At 44.7% G+C, this 25,293-nt stretch overlaps 3 protein-coding genes across 4 annotated transcripts; 1 reads left to right on the top strand and 2 right to left on the bottom strand.

Annotated features, from left to right (window-relative positions):
- Positions 1-307: 307 nt before the first annotated feature.
- Positions 308-2,215, top strand: wfikkn1 (WAP, follistatin/kazal, immunoglobulin, kunitz and netrin domain containing 1). Its single transcript, XM_070924551.1, has 2 exons — positions 308-574; positions 698-2,215. Exons 1-2 carry the CDS (start codon positions 308-310, stop codon positions 2,213-2,215), a joined length of 1,785 nt encoding a protein of 594 aa, XP_070780652.1.
- A 630-nt stretch (positions 2,216-2,845) lies between these two features.
- mettl26 (methyltransferase like 26) lies at positions 2,846-5,722 on the bottom strand. 2 transcript variants are annotated; one of them, XM_070921669.1, is made up of 6 exons: positions 5,398-5,722; positions 4,976-5,138; positions 3,823-3,882; positions 3,627-3,694; positions 3,276-3,354; positions 2,847-3,141 (listed from the first exon to the last, which is right to left on the bottom strand). In XM_070921669.1, the coding sequence occupies exons 1-6, from the start codon at positions 5,589-5,591 to the stop codon at positions 3,085-3,087; spliced, it is 621 nt and encodes a 206-aa protein (XP_070777770.1). In that variant the 5' UTR covers positions 5,592-5,722; the 3' UTR covers positions 2,847-3,084. The 2 variants fall into 2 exon arrangements, with proteins under 2 accessions (XP_070777777.1, XP_070777770.1); XM_070921676.1 differs by lacking the exons at positions 3,627-3,694; positions 3,823-3,882; positions 4,976-5,138 and having other exon boundaries at positions 2,846-3,141.
- A 715-nt stretch (positions 5,723-6,437) lies between these two features.
- Positions 6,438-23,512, bottom strand: ccdc88aa (coiled-coil domain containing 88Aa). The gene is made up of 28 exons (XM_070915485.1): positions 23,447-23,512; positions 23,273-23,364; positions 21,714-21,819; positions 19,994-20,063; positions 19,311-19,369; positions 19,144-19,227; positions 18,873-19,013; positions 18,494-18,672; positions 17,333-17,414; positions 16,240-16,398; positions 15,836-15,982; positions 15,474-15,618; positions 14,275-14,949; positions 13,986-14,191; positions 13,692-13,886; positions 12,953-13,083; positions 12,696-12,837; positions 12,429-12,602; positions 12,035-12,196; positions 11,552-11,829; positions 11,297-11,440; positions 11,001-11,187; positions 10,626-10,771; positions 10,351-10,443; positions 9,856-10,067; positions 8,084-8,335; positions 7,833-7,898; positions 6,438-7,546 (listed from the first exon to the last, which is right to left on the bottom strand). Exons 1-28 carry the CDS (start codon positions 23,510-23,512, stop codon positions 6,438-6,440), a joined length of 5,502 nt encoding a protein of 1,833 aa, XP_070771586.1.
- Positions 23,513-25,293: the final 1,781 nt, after the last annotated feature.

Genomic DNA, 25,293 nt, shown 5'->3' on the forward strand with positions numbered 1-25,293 from the left:
TTGCCCATTGTTTCCCAAGAGTTTTGTTTAGATTATCCAGGCAAACATTTCATGCAAATACCCAGCTGCATTTTTAAAGCCGTTTCTGGGATATGTTTTGCTCAGTGAAGGCCCTGCGTATGGGGACTCGTCTTGATCTCTGGGACTGATACAGCGCTCCTCTCTGCGCACAGCAAACCGATTCCCGCAATGTTTACGCACAAAACGGACCACCACGTTTGACAGTCGACATTAGACTCTTTACGACTCTGAAGACCGAAAGGAGGAATGGATTTACTCGGTGGGAGACTCATGCAAAAGAGCAATAATGTATAAAATCCCTCTACAACTTTTCGAGGACAGATGCATAAAGGATAAAAGTTGGCATCATGCACCCAACTCTAATAAACCAGTGTTCGGATGGATACGTGCGTGTTTGTTGATGCTCTTGGTTTGCGAACTACCCGAACTTTCTTTGTGTGCAAGTGTGGCAGGATCCACAGCTGAACACGAAGGATTTTGCCCCAACAAGCTGAATTCCAACCTCTGGGTCGATGCGCAGAGCACCTGCGAGAGAGAATGCAACGTCGACGAGGTGGTGTCATTTATGTTATCCCCATCAGTGTTAAACTAACAATCATCTGTTCATTTTGTGTTTTGTTCACTTAAATTTGCTCTGATAAATGCTGTGTGTGTGTGTGTGTGTGTGTGTGTGCAGGACTGCGCTGACTTTGAGAAATGCTGCACCAACGTGTGTGGCCTCAACAGCTGTGTGGCTGCACGTTTCTCTGATGGCACCCCTGCCCAGCCAGATGGGCAGGGTGGAGGGAAAGGAAGTGATGCCCCCGTCTCCACAGCTACCTGTGAGGGCTTCATCTGCAGCCAGCAGGGGGCAACCTGTGACATCTGGGATGGACAGCCCATCTGCAAGTGCCAGGACCGGTGTGAGAAAGAGCCCAACTTCACCTGCGCTTCGGACGGCCTCACCTATTTCAACCGCTGCTACATGGACGCGGAGGCCTGCATCCGTGGGGTGACTTTAACTGTGGTCCCCTGCCGCTTCTACCTAGCCGGGCCCCACACCAGCCCAGTGCCTCTGGACACTACAGCTAACCCCACCCCGACAACCTCCCAGGAAGACCCCATGCCCCCCACACTGTACTCCAACCCTCATCACCAGTCCATCTACGTCGGAGGCACAGTCAGCTTCCACTGTGACGTTATTGGAGCCCCCAGACCTGATGTGACATGGGAGAAACAGAGTGAACGGCGTGAGCGGCTGGTCATGAGGCCTGACCAGATGTATGGCAACGTGGTCATCACCAACATCGGTCAGCTTGTCATATACAATGCGCAGGTGTGGGATACAGGTATCTACACCTGCATCGCACGGAATCCTGCGGGAGTTCTTCATGCAGACTACCCGCTGTCTGTCATCCGCCGGGCTGGTGATGATTTCTTTGAAGATCCTGAGATGCCCATGGGGCGGCCATTCTCACCAGCGGACTGCCTGGCTGAGGTAGACCTGAGAGTGTGCAGTGGTGAGCGTCACGTGGACTGGTATTATGACAGCAAGCTGGGCTCCTGCATGGCTTTCAGCAACGGTGGATGCGACGACAGCCGCAACCGATTTGAGACTTATGAGGAGTGCAAGGCCTCCTGTCAGAGAGAGGGAACGGGCATCTGCTCCCTGCCTGCTGTCCAGGGCCCCTGCAAAACTTGGGAGCCACGTTGGGCCTGGAATTCCCTCATGAAACAGTGCCAAGCCTTTGTGTATGGTGGCTGCCATGGGAATGCCAACAGCTTCCGCACCAAGAAGGAGTGTGAGGCAAACTGCCCACAACCCAAAAAGAAACCTTGTAAGACCTGTCGGGTGAAGGGGAAAATGGTGCCCAGCTTATGCCGGAGTGACTTTGCTATTGTGGGACGGCTGACAGAGCTGGTGGAGGATCTGGATTCTGGGTTAGCCCGCTTTAGCCTGGAAGAGGTCCTGAGAGATGAAAAGATGGGCTTGACTTTCTTTAACACCAAGCACCTAGAGGTGACCATCGCCAAGATAGACTGGAGCTGTCCCTGTCCCAACATCACCATGGAGGAAAACCCTTTGCTGGTGATGGGTGTGGTGCAGGACGGCATGGCCATCATCCAATCAGACAGCTATGTCAGAGCCATAACTGAACGCAGACTTAAGAAGCTACGCGAGGTTATGGCTAAAAAGACCTGCAAGGCATTGTAGCATCCCAGGACTCAGACTTTTGAGCCCTTTACCTTTAGCACTGAAGCATCAGAACTGCAACAAGAAAAGCTGATAGCAACTCTTCAAATCAAAAGACAGAAATATGTTAAATACTGTATGTTAATGAAGTTATTAGAGATCAGTTGTATGTACAATATATATTCATTACAACACAGGTTGTACTACATTCCAGATGTGTTGTGAGTCCTTTAATACCAGTGCTGAAATGCTTTTTTAAAATACGTTTAAACATTTTTTTTTCTTTTAACATGTATTCTGTATGTTTGTATTGTGAAAAATAAGGTAGTAGCAGAATAACAGCCACACAAGTTGGTCAACATGCAAAAATGCCTAGCTTGTGATGCTAAAGAAATAGACACCTACAGTATATTACCTCTATGTTGTGTTTTTTGGATTTTTACTTTGTATTTGGCTCTTTTATATTAGTCATTTACATTACACAATAGATGTTTTCTATAGGTTTTCTTTTGTTGTTACGTATGATTTCAAGACAGCACATTCTACATGTCTCCCTCTGCAAAGCACTTCTGCTAACTTCGTTTTACTGACAGTCTCTGCGAACTGTGTGAAGAAATACAAAAAGAGTAGGTGGCTGTATCAAGGGAAATATAGTACACAGACAACATTTATGTGAGCCCTCTTCATTTTACTGAAGTGTGCAATACAGAAGAATATAGGGTATAATAGATGACAGTGTTTCATTTCTGATTAAACAATCTCATCTAATGTCAATGTGTATTAGAATATGAGGAAACGATTCATCAACAGTTCGGGACAATTTGGCACTGAATCTGAGCTTCAAGTGTAAATTAAGGCGTTTTGACCATCCAGGAAAGGAACAGGACACTTCACACCAGACTCTCCTTCCTGAACAGAAGACACTTGTTGTTTGCCGGCATGTCCATCTAGCAAAGAAAGCATTTAAAACCATACATTAGTAAACCAACAACTCCCATAACTGCATTGTTCAGGTTCTCATCTTTTTACATTTCAAAAGATAAAAATGGTGCTGGATGCTTAAATTAGCTATTTTACTTACTATTTTCTCGAGGAATAAACCATTTCTTTGTGCTGTAGAATTGAGGAGGGAGATATCCCTGAGTCCCCACTCTGGGTTCCTGTAAGATAAAAAAAATATATCGAGCATTTATGTATCTTTTACACCTGCATTATTTATTATATAGATGAAAAAAACAAATGAGCCTTCATGATTATGTATTCAATGCTGTCTCTCATACAAAGCAAATAGATGCTACAGTATGTCTGATCTGATGAGGAAATAACGTCTTTTAAGTAAAATTCATGCCTGTTTTTGACGAGAAAAACTGCCTGTCGAATGTCTTCACAACAGAAATAACTTCCAGGTTTTATAAAACACAGAGCACTTTACCTCTGCCGCAGGCTGTAGTCAAAGTCAACATTACTTTGAGGGGTGATCTGACCATTCACTGCATAGGGCTGGGGGTGATAGCACAAGATGTTATGTAGCATTTAATGACACACTTTTATGTTTAGATCTGATAATGCCATGTCATGAATGTGGTTAAGTGCATGTTTATGACAGCATGAAATGGTTTTTCACTTACCCCATATGTCAGTAGAAGACCTTGCGGCTTCAGCACTGCTCCCGCCCCTTTGAATAAACCCTGGAAGAAAACAGTGATGTCTTAAGGTCTAGTACCTTCACCCATCACATCACATCACATGCGGTACGGGTGGCAGGAGGGACAACTGCTCCAGCCCCCTTTGTTCTTGGTCTCTTTTATAGACTGAGGAAGAAATTGCAAAGGGGCATTTCTTACAGCTATTATCTGTGGAGTCAAAAGGGTCATACTGTATATACACTCTGGGGGGCAAACACTGCAATATTTCCGCTTTATGGAAAATGAACACCACGACCAGTCAATAGATCACTGTACAAAACCTAAAGCAGACTATGTCAATTTTGAAAGAAGAAATAACACAATCTTTCTCTGAATTTATAGGCAATAAAACGCACTCTTGCTCAATCCAATACACTCAAACGTCTTGCTGCCACGGCCATACTTGGTCTGGTGTGATCAGTAGTATATGATGGCTAATGTTAGCCAATGTTAGCTGACTTAAGCTATATTGCTAAGTAATTGACTTTACTGAGTAGGTTTTGTGACTCTTGTATAAGTATGCTGCTGCTAGATTGTGTTTTGGGATTCACCATTCACCTGCAACTGCCACTTGTGGCCACAGTGTCTTGGTCCTAATACTGATCTAAACCACAAATAGTGTATGTGTGGGTAGGATCAGGGCTGGATTAACCCACTAGGGGGGGCCAGAGCAAAAAGAAGAGAGATGAGGACCCCTTATTTGGAATTAGTTTGTGGTGAGTTGATTTATTACAAATTTGTTTAGATATATGCACCATGTAAGCACAATCTAAACCTAAATAATAAAGGCCTTAAAACCTGATTGTATCTAGGGGCCCCTCTGCTACACAGGCCTCAACATTACATAATAATGCAGGTGCTGATAAAGCCTTTCACTTTATATTGCAAACAGTATTACCAAACAAACGTGTAATTTATCACATTACCACACATTAAACCTGAAGCCTTCAGGGGTCTTGAGGGCCCCCCGGGGAAGTTACCCGCTTAGCCAGTTGGTAATCCAGTTTTGAGTAGGATCCTTAGGTCCTTGGGTTAGATAAGACCCATCACAACACTACGTGCGTATAAGTATCTGTAAAATCAGCCGTCCTCCTACCTCTGTGCAAGCAATCGGAGAAATGTGGATCATGTTGATGTTGACTACCAGATCGAGGCTCTCTGGCTGGATCCCTCCCCAGTACTGATAGGGCAGAGAAGCATCCAGGTGGATGGCAGGCTTCACATTGTGCAGCTGGTAGTGGGCTCTGTACGCTTCTATACTGAGAATGGGAACAAAAGACATTATTGTTAATGCGGGGTCCCCCAACAAAACACACGCAGCACAGTGTTAGTGTGCCTGTCCTGCATCAGTAGTGTTACACTAACTACCGTAATACCTGGGTTAAATGGCCAATGCCTTTCTTCAAGTTTGCTACGCAGAAATTAATCAATACCGTAAATACCCGAGTTTATAAGCGGTTTATAAGGCACACCGGTAATTTCAATTGCGAGTAACTGACACACACAACCTGTGTTTACCTGGCAAGAGACTGGCGGTCATACTCGGAGGGCTGCCAGACGATATTCCGCAGGGCCTTAGCGAAGTGTGTGACATGCTGCCCGGTACCGGAGGAGATCTCCAGAGCCTGCAGGGGTCTCCCGGTGTTCACGCTCTCCCGGAGCACCGCCAGGATGGGCTCCTTGTTCCTCTCCGCGGCGGCGGCGCTCAGCATCTTACCAAAGCCCGGGTATAACCGTCGAGTTATACGGTACAGTGTATGCAGCCACTCCAGCAGACCTGAGTAACGTCAGTCCAGATTGAATAACTCAACACCACCCACGAATGTTTTGTTTTTCAGCTGAAAATGGTCCATTTCCGCATCGCCCCACGTGACTGACCTGCCATCCAATAAGAACACTGGGCGGGCACAAGTTCTCCTCCACCGTTATAAAAGAATGACAACCCAAATACATATTTTAGACAGAGGGGTTCTTTATTTGAGGGAAAATAGCATCCAGGTACACATTCTATTTTACAAGATTTACACCGTTTCTCACATTTTAAAGTCCCCCCAGGCTCAAATGTAAATCTAACAGACACAGCACTCAACATAAAATAAATTAAATGTTCTGTCCGAGTAACATGACATAAATAGAAACAGCAGAAATGAACAAAATGTTTACTCGAACACTAATATACAGAACAGGATTGTCAGTGTGGTAAAGTAAAGGTAAAAAGGCTTGAGTCACAATACCAATCTACATTTTAATGGGCGAAAGTTCAGTTATATTAAACAGAATTTGTGCAAAAAGAGAACCTGAATGGAAAGATAATACTGAGTCTTCGGATCTATTGCTCAGATAAATGAATGTGCCGTAAAAGCCAGAACCAAAAGTGTTGAAACATTTCTTTATTTACACCTTTTAAGATTACTGTATACTTGGGTAGTCAGTGGAATTAAATGCAAACATACTAAATTGCAGTGACTTAAATTGTGTGCTTCGGTTGATGTGATGAAGAGTGGCCTTGTACCTGCTATATATGAATGACACATTATACAGTGATGTGACACCTGCTTTCATGCAGTTGTGAGCGGCATGTCCTTCTCCTCCAGCCCGGCTGCACGTTCTGCACTTTGACTCTGCTCAGTTTCCACGTTGAGCGGTGTTTGTGGGTTGTTAGGAGGAGGCTCCTGGCTCTCGAGTGGACAGTTTTGCACCAGAGATGCATTCAGACAGAGGAAGGTCTGGTTGTTGCCAAGGGCGTCCAGACTAGTTGTGGTCGTGACCACAGAATCACTGAAGATTGTGTTTGAGAAGACAGAGTTGAAAGTGAATGAGGAGCCAAAAAGGGACTCCTGCACAGGGGACTTGGGGTGATCTGTGGGAACTACAGCTGTTGGGTCTCTGGGAGGTTTGACAGGAGGAACGGGCTCAGTCTCACCGTTATTGGTGTCTGGTTCCAGTTGTTGCTGACTCGCTGTTTCCTCCTGATTATTCCTCTCTTCTGAAACCTGGACAGAGAGCTGGTCAGTTTTGACTGTCACCCTGCAGTCGCTGTTTACGCTGGAGCGTCGGGACGATCCCTCTGCTGTGGAAATGACGCTGCTGGCTCGGGGGAGACTTTTGGGTGACCTGGACCCTTTCAGCCGCCCCTCTTTCCCCAGAGGGGTGGAGAAGCAGTTGAGGCAGCCAGACATCGAGGATGACTTACCCTGAACATACAGCACTGTGATGGGTGAACAAGCAGAAGCTCGGGTGGTTTCAGCTTTTCTAGAGCTTGATTTTGAATTCATCCCATTGAGCCCTGGGTTCAGTTTGACTGTGCCCCCTGAATCTGAGGAGCGTCTTGTCACTTTCCCTCTTGATCCCCTTCGAATGCTCTTTGTGCCCCTTGTGAGCCAGAAGTCCTGAGAGAGCCCAAGGTCCTTCTGTTTTGGCATGGACTGGATATCTGAATTCAGACTGTTGGTGATGGGCATGGTAGAGGCTTTCTCGTTGTGCTGCTGCTGCTTGTGTGAGTGTTGGGGGGTGGAGGTATCACTGGGTGGCTGGTAGGAGGAGGAGGAGCGGCGTGATGGGGGCTGCTGGACAGGGCTGCTGCCGTTTGACCATGGCTCATTTTCCAGGCTCATGCTGAACTCACCACTGCTCTCACTTTGGGCTCGACTCTGGACGCCGTTTAGCCCTGGAAAGAGATTGTGATTTTTTAAAGCGCTGCAATGCAAAATATACACACGTTCATTTCTATCATGAAAACATCTGTCAGCTGTGTCAACATAATATTCTTAATGACCAACAGGGGGCGGCAGAGTCAAGTCTCTCTGTAACAGTTGTTGGCCTCTCTGGTCAGCACAGAGATTAATATGAAACAAGGTCATGATTGCAATTTGATGGATTTGCTCTAATTCCAGAGCTGGTAATACATCTGTATGCTTGCTGAATCCTCTACATGAGTATCCACAGGGCTTTACCGTGATTCGGCAGCTCGTCGTTGTCCTCAAATCCAGATGGCTCAGCGCTGTCATTGGAGTCCTTGTCTGTGGGGCATAAAAGGAGAAATCAGTGAATGGTTGTGAGTGATTGACACTTTCCAACACTTACAGCTTCTACATTTAGAACAAGAATAGCACACCTTTGCTCTCCTCTCCTCTACACTTTCTTCTAGCTTCTAACTAATGAAGATGACATCAAAACAAAAACAGTGGCTCGTCAATGCCTCTACCTGTCACCCAAAGCTCAGACACATCTGGAACAGTGTCGGTGGTGTCAGTGGTTGTGGTGGTGACATGGCCCGATGGTAGAGTGGTGGGATGATTAAGGTGGAGGATGGACAAGATGGATGTGGTAAGAGATGAGGTCAATGCGTTCTTCCTGTCCTCCTCCACGTCAGCCTCTGGCCCCTCTAGCTGCTCTGAGCTGTCTGCCCACCGCTCCTCCTCAAACAGGGCCGAGGGGTACGCCAAGCTGCTTAGGGCTGCATTGATGGACCAAGGAGTGGAAGAAGTGGGAGGTGGATGAGGGAAGGGGACAGACAGGTGAACTGGTCATGGAGACTAGGAGGTATTTTTGTTCTGTGGCATGTAAAAACGACGGGGATGGTTTGCTTTCTCCATAGACCAATAGACATTAGTCTAGAATTGTGGTTTTGTACTGTAATCTTTCCCTACAGTACAGCTGGCTGCTGGAAGGACAGAGCTCATGCAGCACCAGTATCCTCCTGCAATGCAGCGTTTCTTTGACCTCTATTGTTCTAATAAAATACTCCAGATTGTCTTGAAATAGCCACACTGCTGCAGATGCTTAAAGCTGTAATACCGTATGTAATCATTTTAAGTTAGTGTGGTGAAATGAGGTCGGCATGGATGGACACATTACTGACATGTGACTGCTGATTTTATACCTGCTGGGAAGCATCCTTGTTGACAATAATACATTCTACTGAAACTAGAGTAACGTTGGTGTTATGGCATGTAGTAGATTATGAAAAGAAACATAGATACACTTAGTATTATAAAGTTAGCAGTGAAATAAAAGGCTACAGTGAAGATGAGGGTAGACACCGGACCACAGTCTTTCTTACACATGGAACGACGGAAGAGGGACTTGACTTTGTTTCTGTCCTTCAGTCTGTTCCTCATACGGGGAAACATTTTCAGAGAGGCTATTTAACAGCAAGTGTAGCCACATGGGAGGTAGACAAAGGGACGGATGCAAGCAGAGAGAGGGATGTAAAAAAGGAAGGCAGAAGTGAAGAAATACATTAACTTAAGAAAGACACAGGGGAGACTCATTGAGGACTGTTGAGGAAAGTTCACACACATCATGCATCAGTAAGAATGACCCTTTGGACACAACACACACACACATATGCTTGTTTTTAAACACATTGCAATACCTGCATTATTTATTTATTTATTACACAGTTGGTCTGGATCTTCTTCACTACAGACCTGCTAACTTTTTGGAATTACTAAGATCTCATTCTGTGTGAGGGTTCATAAAAAGCTAAGTTTAAGGCACGTTTTGAGAATATATTTCTCCCCAGCATTTCCAGCCATTTTACGCTTTCAATTAATAAAATTGACACTCTGTTCAGGTCACACTGTGTGAAGGCTGTGTATAATGGATGTGACCAAACAAAGAAGTGCATGTGACAACAGTGCTGGAACAGTTTTACTTTAAAATCCATTTATTTACGTTTTTGTGTCTCCTTGAAAAATGCTGAGGCGGAGCTTTGTCAAATTTTGGGAAGATGTCTGTCCTGCAAAGCAGCTTCATGTGTAGATGAAAATGCTCTGGCTATGGATTCATCCATGTCTCTCTGTCCTCTGGCTGTGGGCTGGACTTTACATGAACACACTCCTGAATGACCTTTGTGCCCTGCCTCTGATGATGGTCTTACTTCCTGGTCTATGAAGCAGTGACGGGAGGACTTTGGTACTTTGGTGAGACCGATGAGAAGTCAGTGGGAGATGATCTGAAGTTCATACTCACTGCTGTTACGCTGCGGTGAGATGGCATCACCTGCTGAGGTGGAGGCTGAGCCTCCAGAGCCGTCTGAGCTGATGAAGGAGTTATTGTCGTGACAGGAGAGGTGTGGCTCAGCAACGCCTGAGTGTGTGGGTGTGGGAGGGCGGTCAGGCCCATGCTCACGACTACTGGATTTAATCAACTTCTTCAGTTTCAGAGTGATCCAGTTCCCACGTCTGTGGAGGGGCAGATATACAAGAGGAAAGAGAAACCGTGAGAGAATGAGACACAAGTAACATAAATGCTCAGCACCAGACGACAGACAGATAAAGTTAACTAGATGGCGAACATAGTGGAGCATTTAGCAGCTAAAGATTTATTTTCCTCAGGAAGTTGATGGAGACCAAAAACATCAGGTAATATGGGTTCAAAAGAACATGTGCCAGTTAGCACATGGACAAACATGACAGAAATTTGACTCGTCACAATCATTAGTAAAATATATTACAGCCAACTTACCTGCGAGGCGGCGATGGCTCATAAAACTTGTACTGGTCCATTATCTTTTCCTCCAGCTTCTCCTTCTGCCTCCTCAAATCATTAAGCTTGTCACTGAACAGAGATGGGCAGACAGAGAAAATACATAGATGGATCATCAGTTATAATTGTGGGTCTGCTGCTTAGCCTTAATGCGTTAGCTCATTAACAAATTAGTGTAACATGCTGTAAATCCACACATTAGACCCGATTTAATGCTACATTATCTTGTCATGGTGTTAGCCCCATTTGCTTACATATACTGTCGCTCTTCAACGTGAAACAAATCCTTGCTCTCCATGGTCTGCTCCAGCAAGGTTCGGTTCTGCAGCATCAGGGTCTCGATCTGGTTGAGCAGGTGGCGATTCTCTTCCTCCAGGTTGCCCTTCAACTGGCTCAGCAACTAAACATCACATAGACAAGCAGGCATATGTGCACACATGCAATCGTGTATGCAAAACACACGCTATAGCAGTTATTGGAACAAAGAATTGGAATACAATACATAACGTCAGCTCATTGAACCTATGTGGCCCTGACTATAACGAGTTTGTCCTGGGTGCTGAGGTCAAGAGCCAATTACAAGGTAAAGTTGTATTATTCAATAGGCACTAGCTGCTGCATGTCAATACCTCACACTGGTTGGTGAGCTTTGTGGAGGTGATGTCCAGCTGCTGAAACTCCTTCTTGAGCTTGGAGAAGTCGGCCTCCAGCCAGGTGTGCTCCAGCTTGGCCTCATTCATCTGGCTCTTGAGCTGCTTGTGATCCACTGTCAGCAACTCGTTGTCGTTAAGAAGCTGGCGGTATGTCTGGTTCAGCCTTAAAACAAAGATGTAACAGTGATGTTTATCCTCATGTGTGAGCCCACATCCACGCATTAGTCTAAGTGTGCATTAGTGTGTATGTGCTCCAGTGGGTGCCTCCTCACCAGTCCTTCTCGTCACGGAGCCTGCAACATTCAGCAGCAGTGGTCCTGTGCTGCTCTTTCTCCAGAGCCATCCTCATCTGCTCCTCCTTCAGGGCTTTCTCCAGGTCTTCTAGCTTGGTCCGCTGCTGCAACAGGCTATTGTACCTAAAGATGCCACCAATACAAACACAAACACACACATGAACATGCAGGGATCTCTTACCACACGGCATGACAATGTGTGTCTAGATTGTGGCCGTCTCTCCTTTCCCTCACCTGTCCTGCAGTGTGCGCTGCTCCAGCTCCAGAGTGCGATGGGCGTTTTTCAAACATCCATGCTTGCCCATCAGGGCCTCGTACTCCATGGCCTGCCGCTCATGCAGAGCTGCCAGCCGCTCGTGATCTCGTAATAGCTGCTCGTGAACACCGCGCAGGTCTTCACGTTCCCGTATGGCGCTGTCACGCTCGCTTTCTGTCCCCGACTGCTGCTGCTGCAGCTGAGCATTCTGGGCCATGAGGGAGGCACTCTGTGAGTTCAGAGTGGATTTCTCCACCTGAAGAAGAAAGGGACCCATTTGATTAGAAGTTAATGTAGCATAAATGCTTTCAGTTTGTGCTGTCTGCATACAAACTGATGCAGAGGCTTTACAGAGAATCTCATTGGACTCTATCAGCAATATATGTATGTGTGTGTGTGTGTGTGTACAGGGGCTGTTATTCTAATTGTACCAAAAACAATGGTGTGTGTTGTAGTGGCACCTGCAGGTTAGCGTTGTGTGTCTGCAGGGCTGTGTTGTTCTCCTGCAGTGATGCAGCCTGCCTCTGCAGGGCGAGGATCTGAGCCTGCTGGCTGTCAGACTGACTCTCCAGCTGCTTCAGCTGGGCCTGCATAGCCTGGCGCTCTGCCTCCAGTGTCGCATTCTGGAGAGGGGAGGACAGGAGAAGGAGGAGGACGAGAGAAGAGAAGAGAAGAGAGAGATAAGATGTTGATAATATTTAGACAGGAGGAAGAAGAACATGAAAACCAGGAATTACTGTTAACTCCGTACATTGTTTGGTCTATTATTAACATAAATCAGCAAGTGCTAGTGTGTTTAAGAACCAATAGCACCGTTTTATAAATTGGTCACTATATAGGCCATCTACTACTTACATTCCTCTCCACTTCAATGAGACGGTCTTTGAGCTTCAGCAGTTCCTTGGTGGCCTCCTGGCTTTCACGCAGCCATTCGCTCATTGCCCTGCCAGTCTCTCTGGGAGGGGTGGAACTTGATGCTGTCCACTCTTCCTCCTGCCTCTGTTGCAAGGCCTCATAGCTCAGCTTTACCTGTGGGGTCAGAGGGATCAGACACTTGGATCTGCAACAAAGTACGATGTGTTTTTAGAAATATAGAATTTTAATACAACTTTTAAGGCTTACAGTCCTGAGCTCCTGGCGCAGCTGCTGGTTCAGGGTGGAGGACTCCTGCAGACGAGCGTCCAAAGCTGCCATCTTGTCCTCTTTAATCTGAAGAGATTTTTTCAGAGAGGACTCCAGCTCTGACTCCAGCATCTTGAACCTGCTGCATAGAGGAAAGAAGGAATTTGGTACCAACTGTAGCATTATAACACTGCTCATTTCTTATCACATCCCCTCCAAAAGTTACAGGATGGGAACTCCAAGCAGTATGTGAACACCTGTTGTCTGGTTCCTCTTGTTCAGCCTGTTGTGTACTCTCCTGGTTCAGGACCTTCATTTCCAAATCATGGGCCAGCCTCTCCAGTTCATTGTCTCTCTGCTGGCTCTTCAGCTTCTCACTCACCAGTTCCTAGAGATGGACAGTATTCCTGGATTACACTAAATAGTTTCTTTTGAAGAAACATTTATTGACATTTAATGTCTTTCCTGGAACTTTAACATTAAATGTTATTGTTCAGGAGAAGGCTTCTTTGAATCTATGGAGTTCTGTTTAACCAACATGGCCGTCAGGAGATAATGAACACATTTTCATTTGTGGTAAAACTTTGAGGATAGGACATTATTCCAAATGCACTGAACCAAATGTTAATAATCTTTATTTCTAACTTAAAACAATGAATCAGTCAAATCAGCAGACCACTGCACTTGTGACAGCCTTCATATTAGGACATAAATGACTTCACTATAGAAGAATGCTTTCCAAACAAGTTACTGTCACTGATTAGGTGAAAAACAACAACAACAAAACATTCATTTTACAGTGATTTTACTTGCTTTTAGCTGCCATTTTTCAAAATAAATGCTTGTAGTTAGAGCAAAGTCTTGCATCTGTTCGAATCATGACATCTGTTCAAAGAACAAATCTGCTGCTGTAAAAAACGGTGCATTTTCAATGAAACGCTCGGACAGATTTATTTATTCAGCGAAAACCCGACAGCACGGACTTCCTCCCCTCACCTCTCTAAGGGTAGCCAGGGTCCTCTGGTCGATAGCAGCTTGCTTGGTCAGTTCTCTGTTGTCTCCCTCCAGGCCTTTGACCCTCTCAGCAGTCTCCCTTAACCCCTCCACCTCCTTTACTAGAAAACGCATCTCCCTCTCCAGGCTGGCCATACAGACATTGCTGCTGTCTAAGTTGGCTTCCTGGATTTCAGCCTGAGACAGAGGAAGGTAGCACAGTGGCCATATTATTCAAGGGCAACGTAAGTCTTCCAAAGTTTATCCTACCTTTGGGTAGAAAACAAGTCTTCTTACCTGCTGGCGGAGTCGTCGGTTCTCTTTCTCTAGCTGCCTCTTTTCCCTCTCCAGGATGGTGGTTTCTTGCTCCAGGCTCTGCTTCTCTGTTTCCAGTTGCTCCAGGCGTCGTGCAGAGATCCGGAGTTCCTCTAAAGTGGCCTGCAGGCTCTGGTTCTCTGCCTCCAGCTCCTGAACCTCTGCCTCCAGGCGCTGAACTTTCCGGTCTGGGGTAGAAGGAATAAACTAGTTAGTAATTGTATGATTACATCACTGAATCTTTAATGCTGATTTGATCTACAGAACCTACCAGTATTATCGAGGGAAGTCTGTAGATGCTGGTTAACTGTGTCCAGGGCCCTGCACTTGGCCTCCAGCCGCTGTGTGTGCTTGCTGGCATAGGAGGAACGTCTTGGCAGACCTGTGAAGATGCTGTCATGGCAGGGACTGCTGCTCTTTGAGCCAGGGGAGTGATCACGTGATCCAACAAAACAGTGGAGCCTGTTGTGATTGTTTTCTAAGACTTCCAGATCAGACATCAGTTCTTTGAAATGATCTCCACTGTCTCCGTCCTCTCGCTGCCCTTTCTCCTCAATATGAAGGCCTGGATTATCTGTGAGGAGGATCTGACTCTGGACTCCCTCCACCTCTTCTGTGTGGAGTGGCTGATGGCAGTTTGAAACTCCATTTAGCATCTGCTGTGTTACTGTTCTGTGTGGGAACACACAAGTGTGATTTTCTATATTCGGGCAGGAGGTTTGCAACCCTGTGGGTTCATCTGTTGATGAGGTACAGTTGTTGCTACAGACCACCTGGCAGACATGATCACACTCAAGGTGGCGGCTATGTTTGGGCTGTCTGCTGTTGTTAATAGAGGCAGCTCTGAGTTCCTCTACGGTCCTTAAGAGACGTTGGTTCTCCTTCTCCAGCTTCAGCATCCGACTCCGGGTCCTCTCACTCACCTCCTCGCTCAGAGTCTGCTGGCCTTTACACAAACACGTGATGACAATTAGCTGAAGGAGATGAGGACTTGAGACAGACAGAATGAAAGACTCGTTGTAAACATTTAAAGGCGCCGTTAGGCTTTAGACACACTCGTGGAGATCTTTATTATGTCTGTGCACAGTTTGAATGTTTGTTGAGTCCAGCTTCGCTCAGTTAGCCTGTGAAATGCTTGTAGTTTTGTCATACATATAATCGTACATTATACATATACATTCCTAATGATTCCATTAATTTAAGTTTTTAAACTTTAACAAAAAAAAAAAGAATAACTGAAATTCTAAATCTGTCAATCACAATTGACATGTCCATGCAGTAAATGAACAGGACATGTTTCATACATAAAAAATAGACCAGAGAAGTAGATTAAAAGTGCTAACAGATCAAAGCATTCATGCATGCATGTACCCATGCATGAACACACATACGTATCCATTTCCTTACTTACCCTACCACTCCAACCAATCCCATCCCATTACTTCCTCCTACTGTGTCACCAGCTCTTACCCTGAGAGTTCTCAGTGGTCTTGGAGAGCTGCTCTAACTCCCAGCCCAGGTGCTGGGACTCCTCCATGCTCCTCCTTTGAGCCAAGCAGAGAGCCAGGTTCTCCTCCTGCAGCTCCTCTGTGCGCCTCCGATCTGCCTCCCTCTCCTGAAGGGGAGACACAAAGTATGAGAGGTAGGTATGGGAAGGTATGAGAACAGTTTGTGTCCAGCCACTGAAAGGACTACATGATCTTTAATTCTAAAAGAGGAGAAGTTTTTGAATGATATTGCCTCTGATCACTGTTGTCAGTATTAGAAGAGGCTTAATACAAGGCAACACAAAAGTAGCAAAGGAGACACCTCCTTGTGTGCAGATGTCTGACCTGTTCCATGTCGTGGACCCGGGCCTTCAGCAGCAGACTGTGCTTCTCCAGCTGGTGGATTTTATCTGAGCGTGCCCTCCAGCCTTCCAACTGATCCTCCAACACCTCTTTGGTCTCCTGTAGCACCCTGTTATCCTCCTTTAGCTCCTGAAATACACACACACACCCACACACAAAACACAGCTCAGCTTTTCTACAACTTTCACTTTTCTTCTCTATCTCTATCTCAGGAAAACTTTCCTTTATTATCTAAAAAGTGAATATACTTCCTTACATCTTATCATCCAATAAATATTTTAATATGTGATTTTTGAGTATTCAGTGATTTCCTTAGTTCCAAGCATATATAACCAAAAATCATGTCTCAGCATTCACTGGTACAGCATTTATAAGACTGCATCAACCTCCACTTTGGCCTTGTAGAACTCCATCTTGTGCAGTTGCTCCCTGTAGCGTCCCACTTCACTCTCCAGCTTGTCTGCCTTTATGGCTCTCTCTCGCAGGGCGTCCAGCTCGTCACGGTAGGTGCGGGCTGCTCGCGCGTCGACAAGCAACTGGGAGTTCTGGTGAAGGTCCAGACAGAGGCATGATGTGTGGAAAAAGCTTCAAAGAAATGTAGCTCTGCACCATTCCTTCTCAATTAGTCCTCGAAATCTTCAAGCGTGTCTCAAACTGAGTTGCATTAATCAATGTTTTATATTAACAACAGATCAAATGAGTATCTATATTGTGAAAGAGGTTGCTCCTAGTGGCAAATCAGTTCCCCTTTAGCTTTCCCTTTTGAAAACTTTTAATGTCTTTCAGCTCATTGTTTTGGTTTTATGGTCCGCTACTTCACTGTTTTGGTTCTGTCTCACAACGCTCCCCAACCTCATTTTGAGGTGCAGCAGGCAGCTGTTTTTAGCAGCCAGCTTTGATAAACCCACTGTACTATCGGCCCAGCACTGAAGGACATAAAGACATAGTTAGCAACTAGCCGGTGGAGCATAGAGCAGCTAAAGAGCAACTGCTGCTCTTTAGCTGTGAAGACTAAATCAGAGCTAAAAAGAGAGGCGATATTGGATTTACATTTAGCAGGTGGCAAGAAGTAAGACTCCAATTTGCTGCTAATGATGCTCAGTGGCTGCTGGATGTATAAATAGGCAGCTGTATGCAAGCACATTCAACATATCAACTTTAAAAGGCGTCAATGTTGTGTTGGCTTGTTCCGCTGTCCCAAAGTGGCCAAAAAGAATCTAAAGCTGCTTTAATTTCCAGTGTGGTTGTAACATATGAACCAAGCAAACTTGTGCAGCCAAGGCCACAAGGCCTAAACAGAGAATGCAAATGAAGATCAGACAGATCCATATAAGGTTTAGTTGTATCTCTGAGTCAGAGTGCAGAGGTTTAAATTTGCTGTCATTAAGTATGGTGTACAATAATCTGTATAATCTGCAGATTAGGTTACTGTGTGTCGCCACCAGAAGGAGCTGCAATTTATTCTTCTGCTGTTCAAACCTCCTGCTGGATCCTCTTCAGCTCTGCCTCTATGTTCTCCAGCTCGTGTCTGCAGTCCAGCATCTGCTCACTCTTCTCCTCTCTGGTGGGGTCGGATGTGCAGTGCAGAAAGACAAGCAGGCAGGTTGGTTAGTGCGCACTACTTACTACTTTTCTGCAATACTAATATATATTGAAATACCGCAAATGACCAAATACATGAGGGAGCACATTTAAACACATGCATTCCCCCTTTCAACCACTAGTGCAAAAGAACACATTTTATGTTTCAATTGTTGAGTGGCAAATTCAAAACGAAGTAGGATCTACAAACCCACACACACTTGATGCCAACATAAATCTCATTAAACCCAATCTTATGCATGCATGCAGGACGAGCTGTCGCAGGATCAGATGTATATATGCACGTCATTCAAAAGTGCAAAGTTAAGCCATACTTGATGCTTGAGGTGATGTTGTGTTTGCTCAGAGGCAGCAGTATGTGAATGTGAGCATCCCAACAAGAGAGGACAATACGGGGGAGAAGATGGGATGGAGAGCAAAGATGGAACTGAGATCTTGATTGGATCAGGGTTAGTGTGTGTGTGTGTGTGTGTGTGTGTGTGTGTGTGTGTGTGTGTGTGCAGTATCTGCTGAAATTCAGAGGCAATGTGGGTCAGTGGTAGTGCACAGCCATGGAACCTGCCAAGCAGGCAGTAATGTGGGCCAAACTCCCCGGGGCATCTCTTATCCTGTAGTATCTCTCCCTCTCTCTCTGCCTCTCATTCACTCTGTATTGGCAGTTCCCCCCGAGGAAAGGCAAACTCTTTACCAACATCCTGAAGAGAAACTCAGACTATACTAAGAGACAATGTTAAACCCCACAATCACTTACTGTGGGAATGGACTACTTCTACCAGTGACTTGCTTTACTCTGTAAACTATCACACAAATCACACATTTTGGACAAAAAAAAGTGAATTGCAGGGCACACCAAATTCAAGGAAGGAAGGTGCATCACTCAGCTTTTTAATTAAAATCCAGCATAGTGTTGCTGCCTATATCACAAGCTTGACAAAGTTTGTGATGATGTAGCATTATTTCTGAGAATTTTACTTTTACTACTCACTTTTTTGTGAATGAAATTGACTATTTCTTTTTCTCTGTCCACTTGGTACTCACAATTCTTGTCTAAGTCGTCTGATCTTGGCCTTAGAGTCAGCCAGCTCCACCGCCAGGTGTTGCTGAGCCCCCGCTTGCTGCTGCTGCATGCTGGGAGAGTAGCTGGCGGACTGCGGGCTAGAGGGGCTACTGAGCAAGCTAACCGCCCCTTCCTTTTCCTGCATCAGCTCTGCTATAGTCTGCAAAAAAGGACAGGTTACAGATCACCTTCAGCACATGACTAAATGCCTAGTTTACCTCTTTAAACCTATACACAGAGTAGAACTGTGAAAACATGTTGATTGAAACTCTTTCATACACGGATCAGATAAGTTCCCAAATTCCTAGAAAACATGCATTTAACGAGTACCTCTTCAACAATCAGAAGAAATGAATATACCTCTAGATGGGTGTCCCTCTGGTCCAGGAGATGACGGAGGTGCGCGGCCATGTCCCTCGCTACGGCCTCCAGCTCGTCCGGGTGCACCTCACTGGACTCCAACCACTGCAGATCCAGCACGTTCTCCTGACTGTGGGTCAACTGGTAAACATGAGGTGGGACAGTCAGAACAACATAATGTGAAAGAATACAAAGCAGCACGAGGATACTACTGAAGTACTTGAAAATCATTTCATCTCATTTTAAGATGTGTCATATAAAAGTCTTGTACCTCCTGAATGTGTGCAGCTATGGCAGCTTTCGTGTCAAAGTCAAGCGTCTGGATCCTCTCAATGTACTCCTCTTTTTTCTCGCACTGAAAAATGAAAATGTAAACAGATTTAGATCTCCACAGCTCATGCGGTCTGTTTCTGCTTCTGTCAAATAGTCAGCGTTTACCTGGACTGCACACCCCAACAGCAGCAGCAAAAACTTCTTCATTTCCTCCAGACTTTGTTCTGTGGGGTGAAAAAAAAAAAAGAGAGTTCATTATCTGACATAAAACTTATCAGATTGAAGTACTGAGGGCTGCTGGCATGGATTTCAGTTGAAACGAGTGCTGGCTGGTGAATTTGGGTCACCAGGCGCCAAAGCCTTACCATCACAAGCCAGTGTGGTTATCAGACTGATAGAGTGCAATTGAATTAAAACTGTATCAGGAGCTAAATCAGTCCGTCTGTGAGGAAACTGTAACCATTTTCACCTGATATTCATTGTTCACTATCTAGAAACAAAGATTATCATTTGTTTTGCATTGTTGCCATTTTCTAAATGCAATTAACAATGACATTAATACTCGTATTTCCCTTTAGTTTCATAATTCATATTATTGTGTAATTTTGTTCATTAAACTCTTAATTTCCTCTTAGATCCTTTAAAACGACCAGTTTAACAATCAGCCAGCTATAGTCTAGAGTCTATATTACACATGTCCTAATCTTAGGTAAATTATGGGAAATCAATGCTGTGCGTATTGAGTAGACTAATCAGACTAATCTGCCTTCTAATCATACAGAGACTTAGCAGCTCCAATAGAGAGGAGAGATGAGGAGTACTCTTGAGTTTCCTTTAAAAGAACGTACCGGAGTAAGGAGTCCTGCCAAGCAGCAACACGTTTGGCAAAGGAATCATGATTAATTGTCTCAGATTATCCTGCAAAAAAAAAAAGAAGAGAAACAGAGAGGGGACGAGGGAGATGGGTCGGGAAAAAAAGGAAAATAAGCACATTTTAGGCCAAACTGATGCAAAGACAGAACACAACACTTCTTGAGGTCTAGCCAAAGTGCTTGAATGGACAGGGACGTATGTATGTACAGCACATAGCAGCTCCTTAAACACATGTATAGAAACACAGCCAAATCTCTGAATGGGTAGACGACAGAGCCAGTTTCCCTGGTGCGGTGGAGAAACCCACCAAAACTGTGTGGTGCAGCCTTGTATCAGGATGTGCGTGTGTGTACAGTATGTGTGCTGTGTGTGTGCAGTGTAATAGTGATTGCTAATAGCTCCTAATGAGGAATGGTTACCCTGTAAAGTTCAGGAAACAATTACTAATTCCCATATGCAAGAAAAGCCACAGTTGACTTGAGTTGAGCTTTTGATGTAACACAGTCCAACCAGCACCAACAGTCACATTTTCCAGTGACTGCCACCGTGACCCTTTGAGGAAAGTTCAACTGACTGGCCACGAAACCGTCATCCTCCCCTTTCCTATCTTATGTGAGGTTACGCAGTGTGGTCTCTAGTCTCTAGCGGTATTAGAAAATTCTGATCGGGAAACTTGTTTTGAGGATTACACCTGAAGTATGTTGGGGATATAGGGTCTTGCAGTAGATAAAACAACAGCATCTTACTGTATGTCAATTTGTTCAACATGATACCAGTAAGAAGGATAGCAGTTGTATTTTGCCTCTGACAACTGAAACCGTTGTTTCTCACTTTTAAAGAACTTAAAAAGATGCAAGAGATGCCCTACATCTACTTTTACTGAAGTGCGCTTCATCACAAGTTATTTTAATATGAGCAAAGCTGCAGTCTGTCTCAAATAGAAGCAGGCTTGACTGAATTCTGATGTTTTTCCTTCCTGCTGCGGTGAGTGAGATCAGAGTGACTAAGAAGTAACCAAACGTTATGCTCGCCAAGAGTAACAACAATACAAGCAGTGATTATATATGCCATTCGTGATATCAGATATACTGTCAATGTGTTGGTGTCTGTTGGTAACAACACAATAGATAAACCCATCATTCCTTTGCGGTGCTAATCTGAAGAACTTGGTTGTCGCGTCCTCAGCGAAATTACTTTTCTTGTGATCTTAACGGATCTTAACAGGAAAAAAGCTTAGTTCGAATTGTACTTAATTACTCTGACACAGAAAATCCAAGATTCACCATCAGTGGTGTCTGCCCACGACTCTCGTGACTATGTGTCCCTCTAAAGCTCTGTCTGTCTGCGGCTCTGACTGCAGCTTTACTGCGGCTCTCTGCTGTGCTCTATCCTCGCCTCTGTGCTGATTACACAGATGTGTACACGGCTGATATTTAGGGCATGCATCTTAAGAAGAACTAGTTGATCTGCTGGGACACAAGTGCTACCGACGATCTGGTTTGCGCATGTGTGGACCAGAGTGTGCGTGACGGATGATGCAAAACCGAGGTAGAATTGAAAAAATCCAAATCAAATGTTCAGATATCATAATCCGCTGTAGAGAGAGATGGAAAGCTTAGCAGCCTGAAGCTTGGATACATGATATAACATATTATATGGCTGAGAAAACAAGGGGAGGGTACATCCAAAACTCACCAGATAATACGTCTTGATTTGCTGCACAAGGAGGTTCAGGTTCTGGATCCTCTGACTTGGATCCATGCTCACTTTGTTTGCACCCTGAGGTGCAGCCGAGGGGTTTCTGAAGACGGGACACAGCATAAAGGCATTTTATTTGACATTTCTGCCATTCACAAACAAATAAATGGTTGTGGAGTGAGAGGAAGCTGCGAGCTGGTAAACGTCTTGGCCCAAGAATCGCCATGAAAACATGTATGAGGTCTCTATTCATTCCTAACTTTAGCCTGTGTGATGTCATTCCTTTCAGCCAACAAGCTGGACTGTTTTCCAGCCAAATGGGGTGGCATTAGACTTTCCACCCAAAGGAAACCCTTTGGATTCCCAGGCTGTTGGCTCAGACCTACTGTAGTGTGAGGTTGAACTGTCAAATGTTATCATTCATGGATCTTTGTGCAGTTATATAGGTCAGACTTCACCTTGTTGCTCAGGAAAAGAAACCTGTTGTGTCAAATGTATTCTATATCAGGGAAAAGGATAAAGAGACATGCAGGAAGATATAATGGATGGAAGAGAGACAGAGATGCTGCCTGGCTGCCCAGTGCATCACATTTTTTTTAGGCTACCAGTCTCCATCTCTATGCTGTTTATCCTGTCTCTGTGACTCCTCCTCCCTCCCATCTGTGTCCCAGTGCCACTAAACACCAGCAACAAGGCCCTAATCCCAGAGGGTCTCCCAATCCAGGAGATTATCCCGCCTCTTCAGCCTCCCCTCCCCTCCCCTCGTGCAGCATTGTTTTGCAGTTAGGGCTGGTTATTGTGACCCTGGGGGATAAGTGGGATGAATGGATACTGTAGACTTGGGGTGGCTAGACAGCATTATCCAAAAGTGCATTGGGTCATCATATTTTAACCCTTTCTTTGCAACTCTTCAGTCTGAGTTAGTGCTCTACCGTCAAAGTGTCATTTCATCCTAACAGGGGGGCTAAAGTTAATGTCTCGCCACCTATTAGACACAACTGCTAGAGGACCATGAGTTAGAGTTTTCTTTTAGGGGTGAGGGTAATTCCCTCAGAACATAAGGCACCCAAATCATAATCTCTTAAGTAGCATCTTGACAGTATCTATGATGTCCCTCATGTCTTGGCAGATCTGGTCCATTTGTAGTCCTCCTCTTCTAGGTGATGTCCCTCAATGTGGGCTGTGTAACTGCAACATTTATGCTAATTCTAACATTTTCTTTTTGAGAACCCCTAACCTGTAAAGTACTGAGGAAGTTGCATTTAAAGGCTGCAGCAGACTACAAAGATCCTCTTTATGACTGCAGAGTGACAAAGCCAGTACTGTTGGCGCCTGGATAAGAATGTTAGCAGATGCTTGATACTGTATCAGCATCTGCTATAGATGGCACGAGGGGAAAACATTAAACATGACTTAATGACAGATGCTATATCAAGTCTATGACAACCAGCAGCTTCAAAACACGGGCTGCTGATCTGAACATCCATCTGGACACAACCTAGATTAGAAACGTGACAAGTGAAATATGAGAACAAAGCTGGCGTGAAGTGACTTACATTTGTGTCATGATGTCATTCAAAAAGACTCCGTCCAGTAATTCAGAAAAGTCCAAGTGCGCGCCCCCATCATTTGGCACAAACGTCTTCACCTAAGTGAGAAAGAGAACACAGGATGAGAGGCTGATATCACAGAGCCTGGCAGGCAGTCAGGGCCTGATGCTTTGTACTTACCCAAGTGACAAGTGGGCTCAGCATGAATTGATCCAGGCAGCAGGGCAGAAAAACTCCACTTTCCATCGTTACCAAGGTCGTCTGTGATTAATCACAGCAGAATATCCCAGCTGTCTCAAACAGGACGAGGCTGGTGGCAACTACATGTCCTTCAGAAGGGAGCCAGTCTCGCAGGTTCAAGGCGTCCCGTCCATCTTATCTAAACTAGTTGAGTATTTCCTCCTGCTGGCACTGCGCTTTAGATTTTCACTCACACACTCCTCATGCAGCTAACAGCTACACACACGAGATCCGGCCAGGTCGGTGTCCAAGCACAGTCCTGTCCGCATTCTGTCCCGCAGCACCACACACACTCTCCAGCATCCTCCTTGGTACTCTGCTGCAAAGGCATCTGCCGTCAGCACCCCCCACCAACCCGTCCTCCTCCACCCTCCTCCTCCTCCTCCTCCTCCTCCCAGCTTCCCTGCTCGTCACACAGAAAGAGTTAGCACTGATGTAAAATGTGTAAAATATTAAACAACCAAGAGTGACAGTTTAGCCAAATGTGCTAACTCCTTTTTTTTTTTTAAAAAGTCACGCAGAGTACAGACCACAAAATGAAGCGACCCCCCCCCCCTGGAGCCACAGTTTGCAGCCACTGCAGCAGAAGTGCTAATGGAGCTATCCGAAATAGCTTTGCCTTTAATCTGTTACCATGACAACGGCGCCCCGCCCCTCCCCATCAGCAGCAGCCTCTCTTTCACGCGACAACAAAAGCAAGGCTGATGCTAACACACACACACACACACACACACAACGACAACTTTTAGTAAAGTTCTGATGTTGTTTTTAAGTTGTTATTTATCTTAATTAACTAGTATAACGTAGCCAGATCTCACCGGATCAACAACTACAAACATAAACAAAGTTTCCCTTCATGTATTGGCAAGTATATTCCCTCAACACGAGTACTTTATGATGTAGCCTAAATAAAATAATAAACGGAATTGAAAAGGTTGTGCTTTATCCATGACAGATGCAGCCATGCATGTGATGAGGTTCTTCCCTCTGAAAACTCATCATGCCAAACTTTGGCGGCCTGTGATGGTGTTATGGCACCACCTTGTGGTGAAAGACTGGAAGCAAATCAGTAAATCTGTTATAGGTGTCTGCTACAAGGCCTGTAAAAACCTTATGAAAACAGTATAGTGATGTACATAACATCCTCAGATAAATTGTTAAAGTAAATTGTAAAGTAAATCAGTCATATGATCATTATATTATTATACTGATAATATAATGTGTATCAGTGATTATAACTGAGTGTAGCGTACATATTTATTTAGTAGGTCTTAGATACACCTCGTTAAAACTACAAGTCTAATACACTCCTACCTTCATGAAGGATAATGTTCAGTTTTTGCTCATTTAATGACAGTTTTGGAGGATGTAGGTTGTGGTGCTGTTGAACTGTATTGCGTTGTACAGACAGGTATTTCTGTTATTTAGCCTACCCTCATTGATATAAATGGATTGGACAACAGTCAGAGTAGCAATACAATTCAACAGCATAAAAATATGAAATTACATATTTGCATTGATAACATTGATTATACATAGTCTATATATAGATTATTTATAGAGCCAGAGTTTTTGTTGATTTAGATGTGTGCAAGAAAATGGACAGGCTTTTGTTGCAAATACGTACACTGTCTTATAACAATAACGATAAAAACATTTACAACTTAACAATATGATTTCTTTGAAAAAATGATCTGGACAATCTATGATGATCTGGATATGGCTGCGGTAGCTGTACTGTTACTAGTCTTTACTATCATTACCATTAGTCAAGAAAGCTTATTTAA

This window comes from Enoplosus armatus, chromosome 2 (genome assembly GCF_043641665.1).
Source record: "Enoplosus armatus isolate fEnoArm2 chromosome 2, fEnoArm2.hap1, whole genome shotgun sequence".
NCBI classification, from domain to species: Eukaryota; Metazoa; Chordata; class Actinopteri; order Centrarchiformes; family Enoplosidae; genus Enoplosus; species Enoplosus armatus.